The sequence below is a fragment of the Miniopterus natalensis genome, chromosome 22, assembly GCF_054644295.1.
Source record: "Miniopterus natalensis isolate mMinNat1 chromosome 22, mMinNat1.hap1, whole genome shotgun sequence".
Taxonomy (NCBI): domain Eukaryota; kingdom Metazoa; phylum Chordata; class Mammalia; order Chiroptera; family Miniopteridae; genus Miniopterus; species Miniopterus natalensis.
Genome location: NC_142102.1, coordinates 13,068,779 through 13,086,618, shown reverse-complemented (window position 1 = coordinate 13,086,618; position 17,840 = coordinate 13,068,779). Strand labels below are relative to the sequence as shown.

General features: G+C 51.0%; 2 protein-coding genes across 3 annotated transcripts in view; one reads left to right on the top strand and one right to left on the bottom strand.

The window, feature by feature from the left end:
- SH3GL3 (SH3 domain containing GRB2 like 3, endophilin A3) overlaps nt 1-17,840 on the bottom strand; it is a 103,508-nt gene that overhangs the window by 83,713 nt on the left and 1,955 nt on the right. The window lies entirely within an intron of this gene.
- On the top strand, nt 7,170-16,672 carry BNC1 (basonuclin zinc finger protein 1). The gene is made up of 5 exons (XM_087829263.1): nt 7,170-7,200; nt 7,780-7,908; nt 8,929-9,164; nt 11,272-13,142; nt 15,835-16,672. Exons 1-5 carry the CDS (start codon nt 7,170-7,172, stop codon nt 16,517-16,519), a joined length of 2,952 nt encoding a protein of 983 aa, XP_087685389.1. The 3' UTR covers nt 16,520-16,672.

Sequence of the window (17,840 nt, the reverse complement as noted above, 5' to 3'; positions counted from 1 at the left end):
TTGAACTAAGCAGCAAGAGAACATTACTAGCGTGTCACGCAGACCTTCTACTCACAGGTAGACTTGGCCCTACATCTGTCCCCTGAGTTCTGCCTCCCACCTGCCCTTCCTCTGCCAGGCCCTTCTCCATGCTTTCAGTCTTCCACTGGTCTCTCTTCTTTTATCCCCATACTTGCAGTGAGAAACCAAAAACCTGTCAGTTCTCTTTCCGGGTCATTTTTATGTGGCCAAATGCTGCCTACCTGGTTTCTAAGGCTTCGCAAGTCCAGTATTCCAGCCGTGCCCACGGCAAACAGTGTCTCCCCATTGTTCAGAACCCCGATGGCTTCATCAGCCCAACACAGAGACTCCTGGCGGCCCATCTGGACAGCCGGCCGCCACCCCCACCCTATGTGGCCTGTCTAGGTCCGCTCTCCCTGCCTGCGACAAACCTGTGCTCTGTGGCCCGGCCTCCCGGGCTTGACACACATGTCCAGGGGGAGCCTTCTTTATGCCTAGGACTGCGGTATTTCCTGCACACGCTGAGGACAGCATGCCTGCTGCCTCCTGGGGAAGCCTCCTCCGGCCTCCCTGCATAACGCGGCTTTCTCCCTGTGTCTGCTGTCATGCTCAAAAAGAAAATGTTGGGGGGTCCGGAATTTCGATTTATCTTACTTATTTCACTTTTTATTATAGATGGTTTCAAACAAAATTAGACTAGCTTAACGTAGCTTAGTGATATGTGCTTGGGGATTCAACAGTGATCACCTTTGGGCCAGTCCCTTCTCGTCTGCTGGCCCCCTGCCCTTTCCCCCACCGTTACCAACACTGGAGTACATCGAAGCAGATCCCGGACTTCCTATAATTTCATTCATAGATATTCTAACGCATAGCTCTAAAAGTCTTTTTGAAAATGCAAAAGCAATATACCATATAACACCTAAAAAATGCACAACTCGTGTCGTTCAATTTCCAGTATTTGGATTTCCTTGATTGTCTCATAAACTCTTTGGTGCCAGTGGTTTGTTCAAATCGAGATCCGAATAAGGTCCATATGTTGTCTCTCTTCATCTGTAGTTTACACTTTACTTCTTTCCTTGCAGTTTATCTGTTGAAAAAGCTGGGTTGTTTGCCCTGTAGGGTGCTCTCCAGCCTGGATTTTGCTTCCTTGTGGTGTCATTTAAACAATCCTCTGTCCCCTGTATTTTCTGTGAACGGGAGTTGATCAGGAGGCTAAATCTAGTTCAGGTTTCAACGTTTTGGGCAAAAACACGCCCCACGTGTAACAGTATATATATCCTTCCATCCAGAGACAGATGACCTGGTTGTCATCTTTTTATTGACTTTTTATTGCTTTATTTCCAAGCAGTTTTCATCTTTTTAATTAGGAGTTGAGGGACATTGGTGTTCTAATTCTTTCTTTAGTCACTAGAATACTTCTGTGAAGAGAATCTTGGTCTCGTCAGTGATTTGGGGTTACCCTGAAGTACAGTTTGTATTAAAATATATATATATACACAATTGAGTCTTTCCCTTTGTTTACTAGTTTTGGGAATAATTAGTTGGGTCCCTAGCATCTCTGAAGGTGGCCAATGAGTTTTCCATTTGTTTTCAGTATCTCCTGAATTGCTGGATTTTAATGCAGTGAGTGACTCCCATTAATTTTTGACAAATTGTGTCTCTTTGGCTGTTCTTGACCAGTCGAGTAGTACAGCTTTTCTTGCCCCCGTGCTCCCCTAGAGCAGACACGGGGAGCTCCTCATCTTTGTACCCCCGTGAGGCTCCTCACGATTACGAGCACATGGCGGATGCCTTAAAAGCAAGCCAACAGCAGCCAACCCCCCAAAAAACCCAATTTGTTAAATAATAAATTGGTATCGTTTTTGCTAAACTACTATAATGAAAGGTGATGGCATGAGGTGGACGTCGGGGCCCCCCAGGTGGGCCTCGGTCCAGTGCTGCAGGCCGCAACAGGTAAGCTGCCTCACCCAAAGGGACCTCATGGGTGCTCTCCTCTCTTCGCCCCAGTTGTCCTGAGACATCTGGCAAATGGCGATACTGTTTCCGGAATCCCAGTTGTACCTCTGTGGGTTTGCGTATGTAAGAAGAACAGTAGAAAACGTAAAAGATGAAAGAAGTTAGAGGAAAATGAAAGGAGGGAAGGTAAGGAGCAAAAAACACACAATGTGTTCTAATAAGAGATGTGAGACGTCCAAACTCACTTTGAGGCAGAGCAGCCGCAAAGGGTAGTTGGGTAGAGACCCCCTGTCCCGAACCAGAGAGGCCAGCGCTGCAGCCGCAGAGAGAGTGGGGGTGACAATCTCCATGCAGGTGAAGAACCTTGGTCTGAGCCCTCTCCCCACAAGCTACGGCGGTCCAACTGCTTTGGAAGGTACCTTGTATTATAGATTGGCAGGTGGGGTTTTTTCCCCCTAGGACTCGAGCATATTATCAGCAATTGTCTATATTTAACATTAAAAAATAGCAACTTGGAAAAACCTAAAGCATTTTTATTTTAAAGCTTGGTGACTTTTTATTTTTTAAAATAATGTCTTTATTGATTTCAGAGAGAGGAAGGGAGAGGGAGAGAGAGAAACATCAATGATGAGAGAGAGTCATTGATCGCCTGCCTCCTGCACGCCGCCTACTGGGGATGTGCCCTGACCGGGAATCAAACCATGACCTCCTGGTTCACAGGTCGATGCTCAACCACTGAACCACGCCAGCTGGGCTTGGTGACTTTTAACAACTGGCTTGTAATTTAGCAGACTGGGGCCTTTGATTTCCAGTTGGGAAATTATGATCCTTACTGCCAAGAATCTGGCACAGCCTTAGGATCTCACACTTAAGGGAGGACCACACACTCTAAGCTTGGCCTTAGTGATCTCTACTAGGTTAGCCAATTTTTCACACCGTTTTTATGTGGCCTTGTCCGTGGTCAGTGAGATCAGTGTGTAACTTAGGAGAACTGTACTTGGCACCAGTGAAAGAGCTCCCAAATTAAGAAGCCATCCTTTCTGCTCAGCAGTCCTTAGGGCCTGACTTCAAGGTCTGCCTCATGGTTGCAAAATGGCCTCTGAAGTCCAGCCATCATGCTCTTGTTCCAAGAAGGAAGACAGGCAAAGAAGTCCCTCAGCTGAGCCACCTCCCATGTATAAGGAGCTTTCCGTAAAGCGCCGCCTGAAAACTTCTACTTGTATACCGCTGGCTAGTGCTTAGTAACCTAGCCACCAAAGGAGATTGGAAATTAAGATTTTTTTTACCAAGGCAGATCGGGCAAAAGGATATCGAGTGGGCATCTGTAATTAGTACGCATGGTACAGCCCTCTCATTAATCCACTCACGATTCTCTTAAGTAACACGGGTAAAAGGCTTACCAGGGTCAGGCCCAGGGTCAGCACTAGGTGTTGGTTTTGAGTTTCACGCCTGCTGCCTCTTCCCAGGAATGACTCACTGTGAAGCAACTTTTATGGAGGGTTTTTTATCATAAGTGTTTTCAGTAGCCCTGTCTGTGCAGTCAGACCACCCGAGCCCAAGGGACCTAAGAACTTACTTGTTGCAGGCCTGGCAGTAACAACAGTCTTACGGCGCTAATTGCTCTTTTTAACTCTCCATCTGTATGTTCTCATTAATATGGCTAACAGGCCTCCGAGGTAGGCAGGAGCAGATATCCAGCCCATTTTATAGTCAGAGGCTCCAAGTCATGGAGCTGAAACTTATTTGGCTTAACAGGAAGTGAGACGTAAGCTGCCTGAGGTCGGTAGTAAGATTTACTACCTCCCCATAAAAGATGCCCAGTGTCCTGAGGGGTGGAAGGAGCTCAGGCTCCCCAGCTCCGGCATCCAAAGGTGTCATTTTAATAGGCAAATCTTACTAATTTTATACCTTTAGACTCAGAATAAAATCCATATCCCTGGCTTGCCCTGCCATCCTATGCAGAGTGGCCTCTGTTACCTCCCTGACCCCCATTTCCTACCGTTAACCTTACTAACACCACTCCAGCTACGCCGGCCCCCGTTTCCGTGCCATGAAAACTCCGACCGCTTTTGTGCCTCAGGGCCTTTGCACTTGCTATACCCGCTGTCTAAAACACTCCCTGTGCCTCCAGTTCTTCACTGGCTCCTTACCATCCTTTGACACTCAGTTCAAATGTCACCTCCTCGGAGCCTTTGATGGTGACCCTAAGGGGCGCTTATTCCTACCTCTTCCCCTCCATGCCCGGCACCCAGTAAAATTGCTAGCAGAGATCTCTGCTTAGTTCCTTCACCCCACTAATCTTACTCTATAAGGTGTGGTTCGTTTGCTGGTTTCTTTTCTCTGTTATAAGTGTTGGTCTTGTTCAACACTTTAGCCCTCCGAGTTTAAAACACCTGGCTCATAAATGCCCAGTAAATATTTGGGTGGTAATGCGTAACTCTCAGAGCTGCTGTAGGGATTAAATAAACCCATAAATGTAAGTGCGGTTAGCATCAAATGTGGGTATTTTGAGAAATAATCCGCCTCCGGTATCCAGATGTGAGACCACCCTGATAGTCCGTGAGTTCCTCAGTTTCGTCATCTATAAAATGGGTCTAGGAATACCTGCCTCCTGGGTGGGTTTGAGAAATGAGGTAACACATGGGCGCTGTTTGCTGCCGTGCTGCACACATAATAAATGCTCACAGTAAAGCTCACCCACGTACGTGACCTTGGGGAAATTACAAATCCTCCATACATTTAAGTTTCCCGAGAACAGTCCCCCCCTCACAGCGATGTAGCGGGGATTCGATGAGATCACCTAAGTACGAAAGCCACCGCGTGGAAGGGCAGGGGCTGGAAGAGTAGCCAGTCTCACCGCTGGGCTCACAACGGCCTGGTAAAACTCTCTGTATGATGACAGAGATCTTCTCACCTCCACTGTCCACTGTAGTAGCCACGGCCCACATGTGGCTACCGAGCACTTGAAATGTGGCTAACGCGGCCAAAGAACCACATTTTAAATTGTAATCTTTTTTTAAAAAAAAATACATTTTTATTGATTTCAGAGAGAGGAAGGGAGAGAGAGATGGCTGTTTCGAATGTTGATCTGTAGCACATCAAAGTGACTAATAACGATTCAGAAATAGTCTGATTAAAGCGCGCTCGCCAAAAAGTGATAATCGTGCCTTGATGAGTTTGGGATGTTGGAAACATCTGCTTTCTGTTCCTAGAAGGACGTCGGTCAGGAGTCCAGAGGAAAGGATGTATGTTCGAAGAGTTTTCCATCTTGATTTACATCAGCACTTTTTGTCCCGTGATTACAATTTTTTGTGTGGTTTGATTTCGTTTTAGAAGTTTTAATTTGTCTTTAAGATCACGGCGCTGTAATTTTACTACATTGTGGAATTCCTAGGTGGGTGGAAAAAACTCGAGGGCCTCCTATTAGTTTCCTGAGACACCGTGATTAGCCTTTTTAGTTCATCACTAATTCCTCTGAGATTTATTTCCATAGATGTCTGACGAGCTTTATTAAGCTTTAGTCAAGTAGGTTCATATAAAGCAGCATTCATACACTGGGGCTGCAGATAAAACTGATTAAAATCCTGTCACCAAAGTAGACACTGTAAAGGGAATAGTCAGGGTAGGTGGGCGGGTCTCAACTGGGGGGCGGTTTTGCCCCCAGGGGCATTTGGCAATATCTGGAGACAGTTTTTGGTATCCACCCCTGGGGGAGGGAGGTGTCGCTTGTGGCATCTGGTGGGTAGCAGCCACGAGACATCCTCCAATGCACAGGACAGCCCCCCACCGTCAAGAACCACGCGACCCCAAACGTCTATAATGCTGAAGTTGAGAAAGCCTGAGTGGGATGTCAAGAGGTGCAGGGGAAAAAAAAAAAAAAAAAATTTCAACCTTAGGCCGTGAAATGTGCTGGGAATTGCGTCGTTTCGCTGTGCTGGGCCTCAGACAGTCACCCCGAGGGTCCTGGGGCTTTGTGTGAATCCTCAGGGCGGAGGGTCAGTCTTGTTTTTTAGGGAGTGAGTGACATTTTCAGGGACGTCATCCAAAATAAGAACTTCCCTCCTCCTTAAAATTTCCTGGGAAACAGTCAGGCTAGAGTGTACGTTGTGAACGATGTGCGGGGCTGAGTCCTGAGCGTGCCGGTAGCTGCTGGGAAGGTAGGCGATTGGTCCGCCTGCCGCAGGGAAGTCCTGAGAAGCCGGACGGACGGCCCGGTATCAGGTGTGCCCCCAACGAGTAACGGGCCCTCTACAGCCTGTGTTCTGACAGCACGTAATGAAAATTAAAGTTAAACCCTTTCACTTCCAGTCCAGGTAACTGTATAATTGTGCGTGTAGGTATACGGATGTGTGCGTTCGTGTGTTTAACACACTAGTCAAACGTAGAGCCAAGGAGGAGCCGTGTAACCAAAAAGTGAAATAAACTCCGGCACGAGAGCGGCGTTTCTCAGTCGCTCTCTTCACTTCTCCCTGCATCGCTCCCCGGCCCCCTAGCTAAGGAAGCTTTAGAAGCCATCATACCACGCACCACGTATCTTGTTTACGGGTGTGTATCTGTGCTCTAGACATAAAAAGAGCCGTGTTTTTCCACACACGCCCCAATAAGAAACTGTCACGCCTTCGGGACGGTGTCACCCCCGGTGAGACCGCACAGCCTCCCCCGTCATTCGGGGCGAGTGTTGGATTGTCTGGAGTTCCCTGTGTGACACCGGATGACTTTCCGAGTCTCCCATGTTTCCTGTTGCGTTTTGTTTCTGATAATCGGGTAACACCGTTGCTACCTGCTGAGCGCCTCAAGTTGAGAACAGCCCTGTTCCTTCCCTTGAAAGTCTCGCGTCTAGTTGCCCTGGTCAGGCCCGTTGTAACCCAAAAGGAATCGTAATGACAGTCAGACCAGGAGAATTTTAACGTGGATTTAAGCAAGGTCACTGCTTTGTTTTGTGACTTTTTTTTAGGCCACTTTTAGATTCACAGCGAACTCGAGAGAGTACGGAGACTTCCTATGCGCCACCCACATTAGCTACAATGAGGAGCCTACGGACGCGTTAGAATCACCCACCGTCTGTAGTTTCACCTTAGCGCTCGCTCCCGGTGTCGTCCATCCTGCGGGTTTGGACGATGCGTGTTCATCGCTGCAGTGCAGTGTCCTCGGGAGCATTTTCACTGCCCTCTGTTGCCAGCCTATTCACGCGGTGCTGGCGGGGAGGCGGGGAAATGGGAGCCCTGGCGCATCGCTGGTGGGACTGTAGGGCGGTGCGGCCCCTCGGACGGCAGCTGGGCAGTTTCTCTGTGGTCCAGCAATTCCAAGCTGCCTGCACCATTTACAATCCCACCAGCGGGAGTTGGGGAACCCCCCAGCCAATACCCGTCCTCAAGTCCATTCAGGAATTCAGCTCCTACCACATCTTGACCGGGAACGAATCCCACGTGGATTACTCTCCATTCCGATCAATTAATTCCCTTTTACTTATTCCAAGGCACCTCCGTGTGCAACGCAGCATTGCTCTGGTCAACCTAAGAGATGTGGTGAAAATGTGACTCTTCACCTTCCCTGTGTCCTTAATAATAACCAGCAAGATATTTCCTTCCAACCCACAGTCTCATAAAAAGTCCTGACGTTTGTAACCGACTCGCTCAGGTAGAATGTCTGTGTCGTGTTCGCCGTCTCCAGGTCCCAGGCCAGCGGCTCCTCTTTCCGGGGTCCAGTAGTGCACGTCTGGGCCTGGCGTGGAGCAGGCCCGCACTGCTCAACGAATATTGCTGAGTGGAGGCTTTGTTTTGTAAGTGCTGCGTGTGTCCCACACGTGGCGACCACCATGCTAAGCATACACGTGCCCGTGTTCTCTTTTGCAGGCTATTGGCTGTACTCTGAACTGCAGTTGCCCAAGTTTCAAACCAGGGAAAATCAACCACCGTCAGTGTGAGCAGTGCAGACATGGATGGGTGGCCCACGGTAAATTGACTTCCCCCCTCTCTTGACTGGTGGTATTTCCCTCTAAATAAATTAACAGTTATTCAGGAATGGACACAGTATCTAAGAATGACAGCTGGCATTGGTAGGTTACTACTGTGTGCCAGGCACCAGGCTGAGAGCTTTTTGTAGGATATGCTATGTCTTTGAATCTGAACAACTCCATGTGACACGTGTTTTGTTAGCCCTGTTCTAAAGGTGTGCACGCCGGTGCCTCAGTGCCAGCATTTTGCGATGTTAGGACCATTCTGTGCGGCCTCATATGGTAGCCCTAGCCCAAGCAAAATACAGAAGGCCCAGTTAAATGAACTTCAGACACAGTAAGCGATAAGTAATCTTTTAGCCTAGGCATATCCCACTTCTTTGTTTCCCTGAAATCTATATGCAGATTTCACTGGGCATCCTGCGTTTTTATTGGCTGAACCTGACCCTACACTTGCCACGTGTGGCTGCCAAGTGCTTGAAACATGGCCGGTGTGACCACAGAACTGAATTCCCAGTTTTCTTAAATGTTAATGAATTTAAATCTAAATTTAAGTAGCCATGTGGGGCTGATCCCTGTGGCTTTGGACAGCACAGACTTCGGTGGTTTAATTTGCTGAGCTGGTAACTAGGAAGTGGCCTGGACTCCCAGGTCAGCTGGGCCCCAGTCCAGGTTCTTCACCTGGTGCTTCCTGATGGTCTGTCCTCTCCGTTAGGCACCTGCAGCTTTGTTTTTACCCCTCCCCTTTTTATTTTTTGCATCCCCACCCCCCACACACACACCCGTGGCTATTTTACTCAGCGATGCCACAGGAAAGGGAGAGAAGAGTCTCGGGCCGGCCCACTTCGTAAGTTCCCTGCAAAAGCTATTATAAGATGACCAATTATTTGCACAGTCGTGTTTGGTTTTTTCGGCCGGAACGGATCTCCGAGAGTTAGCGCGAGCCTACTTCCTGCGCAGTGCTTCTCCGGAGAGTGGGCATCTTTAAATGCCGTTCTGTCTTCCACTTGTTCTTCTAGCTCTCAGTAAGCTGAGGATCCCCCCCATGTACCCAACAAGCCAGGTGGAGATTGTCCAGTCCAACGTGGTGTTCGACATCAGCAGCCTCATGCTCTACGGGACGCAGGCCATCCCTGTGCGCCTGAAAATCCTCCTGGACCGGCTCTTCAGTGTGCTGAAGCAAGACGAGGTCCTGCAGATCCTCCAGGCCTTGGGCTGGACGCTCCAGGACTACGTCCGCGGATACGTGCTGCAGGTACGGCGCTCAGCCACCCTTCTCCGGCGGCTTCTCCCGTCCACATCCGTGTAACAGATGTCATAGCCCAGCTGCCGACCAGCGCTACAGCCACTGTGGTCACCCTTCCCTTTAATACTTTTTTCTAACGGCTTAAGCCCGACCTCGCGTTCTGGGAGGAACCCAGCGCTTTCCTCCACATCTGCGAAACTCTGGACAGGGCAGTGTTACCCGGTTCTCTAACTTGGGTGTCACTAAGCGGCTGTTCCCTAGTAAACCACCTGCCCCATCCTGGGTGCTGCCTCCACTCCTTTTATTATCTGCAAGCTGCCTGTGAGCACAGATGCCGTCTGTGTCAGATTTTACCGAGGTTTTGGGGGTGAGAAAGTGAACTTATCTCGCAGAGTCAGAGGCAAACCTCCCACACATGCCCTGACCGGGGATCAAACCCCCAACCTGGGTACGTGTCCTGACCAGGAATCGAACCCTCAACCTTTTGGCGTACGGGACTACGCTCCAACCACCTGAGCCCTCCAGCCAGGACGCTTGGCACAGTAGTTTCACTTCCCTTTCTCTAACAAGCTCCTGGGGGTAGCCTTCCTGTTTTACATCCAGAGGCTACAGAGGTGTTTTCACAGGCACAGAACCTATTCCCTGATATGAATGACATCATTTCTCTGACATATGGAACAGATGCAGCATTTTTTTTTCTTGCCACTGTACTGGAAAATGTCAGCTAACTTGGGTAAAAGTCTCATTGAAACAGGGGTACGAACTTATTTCCAAGACGAGCGTACACCTTGGTCTCACTCAGACAGGCCACATCCCTAAAATGAGTGCTAACGACCGTTTATTGACCCAGACCCTCTTCCAATGGTCTTATGAAGTAGGTAGAATATCCCCTTTCTCCAGTCGAAAAACCAGAGGCTCAGAGTTGCTTATAAATTTTGCTAAAGCCCAGCTGGTGTGGCTCAGTAGTTGAGAGCGGACGCAGGAACCAGGAGGTCTCCTGTTCCATACCCATTCAGTGCCTGGGTTGCAGGCTCCTCAGTCCCCAGTAGGGGGCGCACAGGAGGCAGCCTATCAGTGATGTTTCTCTCTCATCAATGTTTCTCTCTCTCTCCCTCTCCCTTCCTCTCTCTCTAAAAATCAATAAAAACATATTAAATCTTGCCAGAGACACTCAACTCCTAGGTGGCAGACCCAGAATTTGAACCCGCTGCTTTCTAAGTCTAAAGGCCATGATCTTCGTACGGAAACCCATTCGCTCACCTCGAGTGCAGGACCCCCGGCAGGTTAGAAACAACCTTTTAAGGAGAGTAGCATTACGGTCTTACATTATGACATCAGATCAATATTTAATGGTCCTAATAATCTTGCTTTCTAGTGTTGGGATTAAAAATATGGAATCAATTACCTTGAACCTCTGGCGCATGAAAAATTTATGATGTTACTACATCCCTCAGCATCTCCAAAACCCTTACGTGCACTGCGAAAAATCTCAGTAGGCCATCAAATACATGTTCTGTGATAAAATATTTATCGCAGTTTTGGGAAAAGTTAGGCCTTGCTGGAGTTTGAAAGATCTCCAACACTACAGGGTAATTACAGCTGTGCTCTGTGAGCACGGGCCATGGATCGATACAGGTTCATTTGTTTCCTGATGGTAGCTGCTTGGGCGGATTATTAAAATGCAGTGAATATGTCTGATTGCTCCATCTAGAGTCTTTAGGTAAAGAAGTTACTACTGTTCAAAAGATATGCTGTGTGTGTTTTTCTGTTCTCACCCAAGGATATGTTTATTGATATGAGAGAGACAGGAAAGGGGGAGGAGAGAGAGAGAGAGGCATCGATGTGAGAGAGACACATCGATTGGTTGCCTCCCACACGCACCCCAACTGGGGCTGGGGATCGAGCCTGAAACCAAGGTACGTGCCCTTGACTGGAATCGAACCCGGGACCCTTCAGTCTGCGGGCCACTGAGCCAAACCAACTGGGGGGGGGGGTGTCATTTTCGAATAAGTGCCCTGCAGTGCCCGTGGAGGCCGAGACCCCATGGCTCCTTTCTCAGAAGAAAGTGTAAGGAGTGGGACGTTAACTGCGCTTTTTGTTTCTGGTCTGGGTTCAGGACGCCTCGGGAAAGGTGCTGGACCACTGGAGCATCATGACGAGCGAGGAGGAGGTGGCCGCCTTGCAGCAGTTCCTGCGTTTTGGAGAGACCAAGTCCATAGTGGAGCTCATGGCAGTTCAGGAGAAGGAGGAGCCGTCGGTCATTGTCCCGCCCTCCGCGGCGAACATGGACATTAGGGCCTTCATCGAGAGCTGCGGCCCCAGGGGTGCCAGCCTCGCCGCTTCCCTGGACAGAGGGAGTCCCGGCAACGGGCACCCCTTTGAGAACCTCGTAAACAACATGACGCTCATGCTCCCCCTGCAGTTCTTCAACCCGGTGCCTCCTGCGCTGATTGGGCCACTGCCCGAGCAATACGTGCTGGAGCCTGGCCAGGACCAGGGTCGGGACCCCAGGCAGGAGATCCCGGGGCCCTTCCCCGACAGCAGCTTCCTGACATCCGGCTCCTCGCCGTTTCAGGCTGAAAAGGAGCAGTGTCTGAGCTGCCCTGACACCGTTGCCGCTGGCAGGGCGGACGGCTCCCACCTGAGCGACTCCAGCCCCTACAACCTCATCGCCAAGCCCGAGAGGACACAGCCGTCCCCCGAAGCCAAGGCGAAGCCGGAGAGGAACGGCCTGGGCACCAGGAAGGGCCGGGTGTTCTGCACAGCCTGCGAGAAGACCTTCTACGACAAAGGGACCCTCAAGATCCACTACAGCGCCGTGCACCTGAAGGTCAAGCACAAGTGCACCGTCGAGGGCTGCAACATGGAGTTCAGCTCCCTGCGGAGCCGCAACCGGCACAGCGCCAACCCCAACCCCCGGCTGCACATGCCCATGAACAGGAACAACAGGGACAGGGACCTGAGGAGTGGCCTGAACCTGGCCGCCTCCGAGAACCGCAAGCGCCCGGGGTTCGCGGTCACGTCTCCGGACTGCAGGCCGCTCCCCGGCTGCCCCGGTTCGGGCGAGGATTCCAGGGGCCGAGGGGTCTTCCCGGGCGCCGGGCAGAACGGCATGCTTCTTCCCGTCCTGAAGACTGTCCAGCCTGTCCTGCCTTTCTACCGCAGCCCTGCCGCTCCTGCCGAGCTGGCGAACACGCCCGGGGTGCTGCCTTCCCTCCCCCTGCTGTCCTCTTCCATCTCAGAGCAGCTGGTCTCCAACGAGATGCCCTTCGACGCCCTTCCCAAGAAGAAGTCCCGGAAGTCCAGCATGCCGATCAAAATCGAGAAGGAGGCAGTGGAGATTGCCGAGCAGAGGAGGCAGGCGCTCAGCTCCGACGAGGACTTGCCCCTGCAGGTGGTCAGTGAGGATGAGCTGGAAGCCTGCAGCCCTCGGTCGGGCGGGGCACCGGAGGAGCAGCCCGCGCAGTCGGGATGCCCAGGGAAGCCTCTCCCCGAAGGGCAGGTGGCCTGCCACCTCCAGTCGGTGACCGAGCCCAGGGGAGTCATCGGTGGAACCCCTGAACAGGCCACACGCAGCTCTGAGAGGGAGCTGGAGCAGAAGCCAGCGCTGACGCTGACCATGGCGCCCAGGGAGGCAGAGGACGGCCCGGAGCTCCCCCTCCCGCCTGGGGTGGAGCCCTGCCTCCCTTTCCCAGACTACGTCAGGCTGCAGCAGCACCTGCTGGCCGGGGGGCTCTTTGGCGCCCTGTCCACCCGAGGAATGGCGTTTCCCTGCTTCGAAGATTCTAAGGAGCTGGAGCACGAGGGCCAGCGCTCGTCGGCCAGGCGGAAGGAAGACGGTCGCCACCAGTGTGACCTGTGTCAGAAGACCTTCAAGAACGCCTGCGGCGTGAAAACGCACCACCGGAACACGCACGCCAAGGAGCCGCACCTGTGCACGGTGGAGGGCTGCCAGGCCACCTTCCCTTCCCGCAGGAGCAGGGACAGGTAGGGCGCCTGCTGGCAGCTGTTTGTCCTAAGGTGGTGGTTCTTAAACTTCGACCCGTTTCTGAGTCACCTGACGCCCAGGACTTCTGCTTCAGGGGGTCTGGCCGGGGCCTGAGAACCTGCATTTCTACGTTCCCCTGGGGTTGGTACAGACGTTGCTGGGCTGGGGGACCACAGTTTGAGAAACACTGTCCTGTAGATCCATCCTCCTGAATTTTCAGTTCCAAAATCTAAACTCATTCGGCCACAAGACGTGACCTGAAATGATGGGGGGGGCTCTTTGTCTTTGCCTTTACGTCACCCTTTGTGTGGGGGTTTTGGTATATGTTACTGCAGAACTGTTAACGGGTTTATTATGGGGGCATTAACACGACATTACAGTATGTGCCTCTTTCTGCTTTTTCTAAAGTCTGAGAAATTCTGGAGTCAGAGACACATCTGGCCCCAAGGGTTTGGCATAAGGAATCGTGAACTAGCCTCTGACATTCGAGGAAGGAAGGGGTGCTTTTAAAATGATCCCTGTAGCTCCCCAAAACTTGTGTGATTTTCATCTTATAACATGAGGCCCGTTGAATGAGACGTTTTCTCTTGATTTCCGGTTAACGGGCTATGTTGGAAAGGAGCAACAGCTGGATGGAAGATTTTTTACATATTAAGGTATCAAAGAGTAAAGGCATTTCCCAGGTTATTTCAGGGACGTTGGGATGAAAGATGAGACGTCTGTCGGTACCGGGTTTTCCTGACACTCTGAGGCTTGAGGAGGCGGTGAGAGGAGCCCACACATCTGCTCTTGGTATCCGTGGGACACTCGGGCGTTGAGCCCCGTGGGGCCCAGAGCCTTGCTTTGTTGCAGCAGGGACCTTTCTGCACAAGGTTCCAGTGAATGTGTTTGTCTGGCTGGTGGTGGTTGTTTTTTTAAACCGCTTGTATGTACTGGAACCTGTATGTCAACCCAGCGTCTGGTTTTCTGCTGACACATCCCTGCCCCTCAGCCCAGAACGCTGACATAACCACAGGTCAGAGTTGTAGTTAAGAAGAGCTGCTTGCACAGCGGGCGACCTGGGAGTACAATTCTGGTGACGTTCAGGGAAAAAACGTGTTGAGGGGAACAGAAGGGAGACGATAAATCGTAAATCTGAAGCAGGATTAAACCACCTCCCCGGGGTCCTCATGTATCTCTGGAGATTTAGGACAGAAAGTTCAGTCTGTATTTATGTCGATGAGGGTCTTTTTTTCCCGTTTGACCCCAGCATACATTCTGAGCTGTGTCAGGGGAAGTATTTTTCCTGGTTAGGGTCCTTCTCTTATCCTCTTTAAGATTGTGGCCCTTGGTAAGGGCTGTTTGCTCATCAGGTTAGCAGGGGGTCTCTGAGCAACGCCAGCACTGACTGACAAGTTACACCCAAATGATACCGTAGGAGTCCAAGGCCTGTGTCATAATGGGTACCCATCACCTGCCCCTCAGGAGTAATCACCAGGTGGGAGATTGGTGCGTTCACGGTGCTGCATCTGCAAATACCCTGTCTGGCACACAGTGAGACGTTGCAGACGTGAACTGAACTTGGCTCCCTCCCTCCCTCCCTCTCTCTCTCACACACACTCTACTATTTCTAGCCAATCAGATTTTGACACCTGTAGAACTCCTGGAGCCATACGCCCTAGACCAGGGTTGGGGACGGCCAGCCTGCGGGTCATATACTGCCCACGAAATTGTTTGGTCAAGGCAGCCGCAGGCGGGACTCAAAATTCAGTCCATCTAGGAGCTTTTCTCATAGCTCATTTTTAAGCTGATAATCAATCCTGTATGGCCCGCGAACGATGTTTTATAGATGTCCAAATGGCCCTTGGCAGAAGAACGTTTCCCCACCCCTGCTCTAGACCCTGACGCAAGCCACATAGGAAATTTTAAATTTTCTAGTAACCATATTTTAAAAAGTAAAAAGAAACAGGTGAAGTAATGTTTCAGTCATTTACTTTATTTCAGTCTCTCCAAAATAGCATCGCTTGAAGATACGACAGCCACATCCCAGGCACTCAGTAGCCATGTGTGAGTGGCTCTCGTGTTGGACAGGGCAGCTCTAGAAGATAGAGGCTTCATCGAGATAAAGTTCTCCGCTCATAAGTTCCTTGTCGTTTGTGACCAGTTATTTCCTGGGACCCTTTGGTGCCAGTGTCCCAGTTAAACTGGCCGAATGGAGATAGGTCCAGCCGTTCTTTAGATGAGGTCCAGGAAGTTGTGTCCATCGGACAGTGGAAATCGAAGAGAACTGCGTATCCCCATGAGCACTAACTCCTGACAATCGCAGGCAGCCGTGGGCCCGTCCACTAGGCACGGGCTGCTTCTCACGCCGCTTAGCATCACTTCTCACACGCCACGTGGCTTTTCTGGTATTTACCTGTCTCCACTCAGAATGATGACTATTTTTGAAACAACAGCCCGGCCTGGCCGGTGTGGCTGAGTGGCTGAGCGTCAACTATGAACCAGGAGGTTGAGATTCGATTCCCAGTCGGGGCACATGCCCAGGTTATAGGCTTGATCCCCAGCAGGGGGCGTGCAGGAGGCAGCCGATCAATGACTCTCATCATTGATGTTTCTCTTTCCCTTCCCCCTTCTGAAGTCAATAAAAAAATATATATATTTAAAAAAAAAACACAGCCCAACCCATTGCTAACTGTCTTTTTCCTCTTATAGACACAGTTCAAACCTAACCCTCCATCAAAAAGTATTGACCCAGGAAGCCTTGGAGAGCAGCGAAGACCATTTCCGGGCAGCGTACCTTCTGAAAGATGTGGCCAAGGAGGCCTATCAGGATGTGGCTTTCACACAGCAGGCCTCCCAGACGTCCGTGATCTTCAAGGGAACCGGTCGGGTGGGCAGCCTGGTTTACCCGATGACCCCAGTCCACGGTGCCGCCTTGGAGAGCTACAGCTCGGGCCCGCCGGGCGACGGCGCCATCCTGGACTTGAGCACTACCTCGAGCATGAAGTCGGGGAGCAGCAGCCATTCCTCTTGGGACTCGGACGGGGCGAGTGAGGAGGGCACCGTGCTCATGGAGGACAGTGACGGGAACTGTGATGGTCCCGGCCTCGCCCCCGGGGAAGACGAGTACCCCATCTGCGTCCTGATGGAGAAGGCCGACCAGAGCCTCGCCAGCCTGCCCTCCGGGTTGCCCATAATGTGTCACCTCTGCCAAAAGACGTATAGTAATAAAGGGACCTTCAGGGCCCACTACAAAACTGTGCACCTCCGCCAGCTGCACAAATGCAAGGTCCCGGGCTGCAACACCATGTTCTCTTCGGTGCGCAGCCGGAACAGACACAGCCAGAACCCTAACCTGCACAGAAGCCTGGCCTCCTCTCCGAGTCACCTCCAGTAACGAGGTCAGGTACATTGTTTTGGGGAGAGGGTAGTCCAAAGACAGGTTTGTAACTTCAATACCATTGGGACAAGCCAGGCCAAAAAAAAAAGTATTTGTGTTGACTTTCTAGTCGCCTACTGCAGGATGAGCGAAAGACGAGCCTTGTGGGGAGCTGACGTGGGGGCAGCCTTTCCTGTTATTTTTCTTAGCCCGAGGTATTTTTTCACAGACGTAATGAAAACGTGCAGAAATGCAGCTTCTCCTGGATTTGTTTACACATTCCCTGGGAGATCTCCGGGTCTGCAGATTGACAGCCAGGGGCCTTGGACCTGGGGGCGGCTTGGAGTGAGGCTTGCAAGGTTAAGGGTCCAGGGGGAGCAGGCGGTCACCGCGGGTGAGGAGCCAGTCCCGAAGATCCCATTTTCCAGTTCCTGCTTTGCTGAGTCTGAAATCCAGACTTCGGTTTGGGAGCAGGACTTTTTGAGACAGTCCCTCCGTTTGGAGTGGAAAATTGCTTCCTCTCCCCCCAGCCCCCCACTAAGGTCTCACGTGTTACTCCAGGGAGCTCTCAGAGGAAGCAGGTTGGCCTCCAACACACAGGGAGGGACGTGAATGTTACTGAAGATGTTGGTTCTTGCTCTGTGACACACATTCAAGAAGCTGGGGGGGGGGGCGGGGGGAGAGGGAGGCCATGCACTTAAAAACAGTGGTCTTCGATTTAACTTAAAATAATTTTGATACTATTTAATTTGTGTTTATATGATGTGCGTATTTGGGATGAGTGCAGACATGTCACAGTGTGACCTCCGGGGTCTTGTTCGAAAGTGGAGCGAGTGACGACCTGACCTTTAAAACCACTGCCTGTTTTTCCTTTGGGGAAGTTCGGAGTCTGTTCCTTGCGACGTCCTGCGGAATGGATGCAGGCATGGCTCCGGCAGGACCACGTGTAGATATTTTTGGCCCGAGCATTGAGAGAATGTGGTTCGGGTGGTTGTGCATTTTCAGGACCCCCGGGTCCCTCTCAGCCTTCACCGTTTTATAAGCCTGTACGACTAGGGTGACCTTCGGGATTCACATGGTAGAAAGGAGAGTAGAATGTTACTGCCATACCTATGTGTCTTAATATTTAACTTATTCTGGAATGTATTCCACGTTGTTGTTACACATTTGCTGTAGAAAGGAGGCGTGATCCGTTCTGTGGGACGAGGCCACCTCCTGAAATTCGGCATTTACGAATTCTCTAAGAGCCAGTGTTAGGGAAAAAAATTGAGTTCATATTAAGACTTCAAGTTAACCATCTCTGAAAGTTATGTTGGGTTTGAATAATGAAAATAGCCTT

Bases quoted from the DNA above. Each gene is read 5' to 3' on its own strand.
- BNC1 (XM_087829263.1), top strand. From the start codon at position 7,170: ATGGGAGCCCTGGCGCATCGCTGGTGGGACT. The intron at 7,909-8,928 runs GTAAATTGACTT...TTGTTCTTCTAG, and splicing joins ACATGGATGGGTGGCCCACG to CTCTCAGTAAGCTGAGGATC. The intron at 13,143-15,834 runs GTAGGGCGCCTG...TTCCTCTTATAG, and splicing joins TCCCGCAGGAGCAGGGACAG to ACACAGTTCAAACCTAACCC.